Source organism: Triticum dicoccoides, chromosome 1A, assembly GCF_002162155.2.
Source record: "Triticum dicoccoides isolate Atlit2015 ecotype Zavitan chromosome 1A, WEW_v2.0, whole genome shotgun sequence".
NCBI classification, from domain to species: Eukaryota; Viridiplantae; Streptophyta; class Magnoliopsida; order Poales; family Poaceae; genus Triticum; species Triticum dicoccoides.
This window is the reverse complement of record NC_041380.1, coordinates 457,970,210-457,975,617: the sequence shown is the minus strand read 5'-3', so window position 1 is coordinate 457,975,617 and position 5,408 is coordinate 457,970,210. Positions and strand designations below refer to the sequence as shown.

Here is a 5,408-nt window from a genome sequence, read left to right as displayed (position 1 = left end):
TCGGGGCAGCCGGCCACGCGCGTCATCCCCACCAACTGCGCCGAGGCTACCCCAAATCGGTACCCCTTCTTTGTTGATTATTTTTTTTGTGGGCTCTGTCCTCCCTTCTCCAATTTCTTCAGCGACATCATGCACACCTTCGGCTTCCAGCTCCTGGATTTTACTCCGAATGCGGTGTTGTGCATGGCCCTTTTCGCGCACCTCTGCGAAGGCTTTGCCGGGGTGCACCCCAACACGGCGCTCTTCCGCCATTACTTCCTCCCTCAGATCCAAACGGGAGGTGCCATCTCGGGGTGCATCGCCTGGATCCCAAAATCCAAGGGAGCGTACCCGGACGGCGCCTTGAAGGAGAGGTGGGAAGAATGGCGGGGCCGGTGGTGCTGGATTGAAGAGAAGGACCCTCCGGCATTCTGCGGAGTTCGCCGGGCGCCGCCGGTTCGCGGAAGCGATTGGAGTGACGTCGACACCGACGACGGAAACCTCACGGTCGCCACCACCAGGATTCTCCGGCTTACCCAGGCCGGGCTCGCCCTTGAGATGATCAGGGCGGACTTCATCCATCGCCGGATCGCTCCTCTGCATAACAAGGGGAGGCCGGCCTGGCTCTTCACGAACCCCGCCGACATCATGCGGCTCCGCCCTAGCCTCGACCACAACTTCATAGTGATGGCGCATGCCCATTTCTGCCAGCGGATCTTCCGGCTTGACGTGGGCCGCGACGGCGCCGTCGAACGGACTGGCAAGGTTGCGAGGGCCGCCGCGAAGGCCGGCAAGGTCCTCAAGGGGCCTCTGTTCAAGCTACCGACGGGGGTGGTCCCGTTGTGCAACAACTCGCGTCGGTCTGAGATCATCGCCATGATGCCAGAATGCAACACGCACGGACCCGTCCCGAGCTGGAAGGAGCCGGAGGACGCCGAAGTGCATCAGTTCTTTGACACCCTGCACAAGGTGTATGTCAACACCGACGCCAAGCGGCTGCTTGTCTAGGACACCTCCCAGGCGGAGCTGGACTACATCGCCACCCGGGAGAGGGAGGCACAACTTTCCAGGGAGGCGGCAACATCGGCAGAGTGGAGGGCAAGGCCGCGACGGCCGCGGAGGAAGAGGAGCTCGCCCGGTGGGCGATGGCTATCGCGGGAGCTAGCAGCGCCGGCACCGAGGCTCCTTTAGTTGAAGATGTGACCGGTGGGTTGTTGTCGGAGGAGTCCGAGATCGTAGAGCCGACGCCACCTACGGGGAGGGGGCGAGTCCTACGGCGGGCCAGTTCCGGCGAGCCGGTCCGGCCCGGCAGGGCTGCGCGGTCACAGCTGACCTTGGAGGAGCCCGGGCGCCATACGAGGGCCGTGGCGAAGAAGAAGACAGCCGCCCCTTCTTCGTCCGCGCGTGCCCAGACACCACCTCCTTCTCCTCCTCCGGTGAATTTTGATATGGAGTTTACTTTTGATTATGGATCCCTCAGCCCGAGGAGGAAGAGGAAGACAGCAGAGGAGGAGGCGGACGGCGAGTAAGTATCTGGTTCCTTTTTGTTATCTCTGCCTCCTCAATCTGCGTTGCTTGTTTTGACTTGTTTTCATCTTTGCAGGGACGGGGACACGCTGGCCTAGAGATCGAAGAGGGCCAAGGTCTCGGCGGGTGGCCAGCCCCCGGCTGGTACTTCGGGGGCGCCATTGGTCGTGTTGAGCAGCCCGGACAGCAGCCCCCGGCAGAGCCCCCAGTGTAAGTTCATCACTCTTCTCCCGTCGACATGTGTCAGGGGCACAACACCTTGGTGTTGACCTTGTCAGGTACGCAGGAGGAGAGCAGCAGGAGGAGGAGCCACAGAGGGCTACTCCCAACATGCCGCCCCCATCAACCACGCCACCTCGGGGGGCGTCGCCGGCAAGGGCACCAGGCACCGGGCCCATGCACATGGAGGAGGAGGAGAACTTGGGCGCCGACGGCTTTGCCTCGACGCCAAATGTTGGCGGGGAGGGGGCTTTCGTTTCCCAGCCAGGTACTGGCACAGGTAAGTCGTTTGCCGTTCGTCCCTGCTTCCCCCTTTTTTTTGCTCCTGGTCCTGGCCTTGCATCACCCCTTCTTCGGTGCCAGATTCCTCCTCGGTGAAGCCAAAGGATGTGGACGCCGTCACTGAGGGCGTCGCCAAGTCCGTCGAGGTGGACGCCGGGAGGATCGCCGCCGAGGAGGCCGCCAAAGACGCTGCCGAGGACGCCGCTGAGAGGCCCACCGGGGAGGCCGACAAGGCTTCCGCTTAGGAGGCCGGCAAGGGGCCCGTCGGAGAAGCCGGCGGGACCGTTGCCGAGGAGGAGTAGGAGGAGGAGGCTGGTAACCAGCCTTCCTCTCTGCTGCTTCCAGCTCCGGCAAGTACTTGAGGGTGAGTGACGATTTGTTCGTCCACCTTCCAGACGCGTCGAGCACCAGGACATCCATTGAGGGAGAGGTGTTCGATGATGAGGTGCTTGCCGCTGCCGGGTTTGATGTCGTCGACGAGCCGATTGTTGCCGGCGACGGCTTGCAGGAAGAGCGGCTCCTCCACGCCATGGGCGCCAGCTTCTGGAAGCTCCAGGCGCTCCATCGCACCCGCCTTGGCAAGGCTAAGTCCCGGACGGTGATGGTGGAGAAGGCAGAGGCAGACCTCCAGAAGTGCGTTGCCGAGGCGCAGGACTGGTTCCGCAAGGCCCACAAGGATCTCATGGCGGCCCAGGGTGAGCAGGCCAAGCGCGACGTGGAGCTCACCATGAAGCTCGCTGACGTCGAGAAAGCTCAGGAGGCAGCGAAGAACTTGGCCGAGGCCGCCGAAGCTGCTCAGACCCAGCGTGAGGCCGCGCTGAACTCCCAGGAGGAGGATCTCGCTGCGCGCGAGGAGAAGCTTGCCGCCATGCTTCGCGGCAAGGATACAGAGGTGGAGAAGCTTGTCTTGCAGCGGACCAGCGAGCTGGAGCAGAGGCACAAGGAGGCACTCAATGCCCAGGCCCAGGTTCATGCCGGCAAGGTGGAGGAGCTGGAGGCAGAGCGCGACAGGCTGAAGGAGCATGCCCTGAAGCTGTCCCAAGAGAAGGACACGCTCAACAGTGCCCTGATAGAGGCGCAGGGCACGGCCGTCAGCAAGGCTGGGGAGCTTTCCGAGGCCAACAACTCTATCATAGACCTCAAGCTGAAACTGGAGGGTCTCGAGAAGGTGCTGTCAGAGGCCACAACCCGAGAGGGGACCCTGGCCAAGGAGCTGGAGGCCGAGAAGCTGTTGCGGAAGAACGAGGGCCTCAACTTCGCGGACCATGTGGAGGGCGAGAACCGTTGGCTTGATTGCCTTGCCACCGTCACCAACCAGGCCGTCGTGCAGCTGGCCATCATGGGGATGCCGGACGTGAGGTATGTCCCGGAGCGGGGCGTGAGCGCCAATTGCAGCCTGACCATGTTCTTCGAGAAGGTCGTCGACGCTCTGGAGCGGCTCCACGCCAACCAGGCGGCCTCACTGGCCGATGAGTCCCGGAGGTTTTGCGAGGGTGCCATGACCAAGGTTCTCACCAAGGTGGCGCACTGGTACCCCGACCTCGACTTCGACGCCGCGCAGGAGAGCTTGCCGGAGGTAACCGACCTTGTGCCGCTCAGGGAGCGCGTCAAGCCCATCATCAGCCGAGTCAGCGGAATTCAGAGGGTTGAGGGCCAGCGCCAGGATTAGGCATCCCGTTTTTTTATCGCCACTGCAGGTTCACAACCAAGACAATTGCTATCTCTAGTTAGAACCGCAGCAACAATTTGATGTAACATAACTCTGCAGCACTTTTTAGTATCATGCATGTTATTTTCCTGTTAGTTTTTTCCTTGTATGTCCACCCTATGTAACTAGGTAGGCTTGCCGACGCGTAAACCCAGGGCGGCGTCGTGGGGACGGATCCCCATTGGCCTGCCGGGTGTGCTTGCTGCCGGGCAAACCACCTTACCACCCTTAGCGTGGCCGCCCGAACTATCGAGTTTGACTCGAGTCAGAGTCAGGAGCGTTGCCAGGTGCGGAAGGCTACCCCGCCACTCTCGACGCGACAGCTTTGAGCTATTGAGCGGACTCGAAACAGAACAAAGGCATTGCCAATCGCGGGGGCCCCCTTGCGTGCAGGTTTCCCATACATAGGCCAGATCTCCGAGGACGATAACCTTAAGTGTAAGAAGAAATAATCCAAGGCTCTGAATGACTTAGCTATTCTGTCACCGAGACGGCGTCGTTCCTCCAGCCGCCTTCTTCTCAGAAATCAAAAGCGATGAAGAACTGCTAGGCTAACTATCAGACCAGATTCTCACAATAGGGTCCCCTACCTGGCACACCAAAGATGTCGGTGTGGAACGACACCTATGGGATCACAAGAATCCCTACTATGGTTGTCGGGGCGCAGGGTTGCAAGGAGAGGAGGGCTAGTAGACAGCACAAGGATTGTTTAACCAGGTTCGGGGCGCGGGGATGCATAAAACCCTAGTCCTGCTTTGGTGGGTGTATTTCTAAGAGTTCTTGAGCTCTAGAACTAGCTGTGGTCAGCATGTGGTTCGAAAGAGCCGAATCCCCCTCCTCGTCGCCTCGGGCCTCCTTTTATAGGAAAAAGGGGCTGCCACAGTGGCACATAGGAGGTGGAAAGGTCTACACTGGCACGAGGTTATCCCTCGTATTACAGGACAAGGTGCATTTAATGCATCGCTTAGGTGTCCTCTTGCTTTATCGGGGACGGGGGCGAGGCCCGTCCCGTCCGTCGCCGCTCCTCCTTGCTTCGACACGCGCCTCGGCCAGGGATGCGTGCGGTGCCATGTAGGCAGGCAGGCAGCTGAGTTGGCGTGGTGGTGGAGCCTTCACGAAGATCTGCATGCCGCCACGCATGCGCTTGAGGAGTTGGCCTGGGAGCTGCATGTTGCCACGGAGGTGCTGTTGGGGAACGTAATAATTTCAAAATTTTCCTATGCACACGCAAGATCATGGTGATGCACAGCAACGACAGGGGAGAGTGTTGTCTACGTACCAACGCAGACCGACTGCGGAAGCGATCACACAACATAGAGGAAGTAGTCGTACGTTTTCCCGATCCGACCGATCCAAGCACCGTTACTCCGGCAACTCTGAGTTCTTAGCACACGTACAGCTCGATGACGATCCCCGGGCTCCGATCCAGCAAAGCGATGGGGAAGAGTTCTGTCAGCACGACGGCGTGGTGACGATCTTGATGTTCTACCGTTCCAGGGCTTCGCCTAAGCACCGCTACAATATGATCGAGGTGGAATATGGTGGCAGGGGGCACCGCACACGGCTATGGAACGATCACAGGGATCAATTGTGTGTCTAGAGGTGCCCCCTGCCCCTGTATATAAAGGAGCAAGGGGGAGAGGTGCGGCCAGCCTTGGGGCGCGCCAGGAGGAGTCCTACTCCCTCTAGGAGT

The 5,408-nt window shown here is 60.3% G+C and overlaps 1 protein-coding gene across 1 annotated transcript in view; it reads right to left on the bottom strand.

Moving 5' to 3' along the window:
• Positions 1 to 561, bottom strand: part of LOC119353708 (transcription termination factor MTERF4, chloroplastic-like) — a 98,510-nt gene extending 97,949 nt beyond the window's left edge. Inside the window, exon 1 of the mRNA XM_037620363.1 lies at positions 481 to 561. Coding sequence (XP_037476260.1) covers positions 481 to 561 — 81 coding nt within the window. The remainder of the gene's footprint in view (positions 1 to 480) is intronic.
• Positions 562 to 5,408: the final 4,847 nt, after the last annotated feature.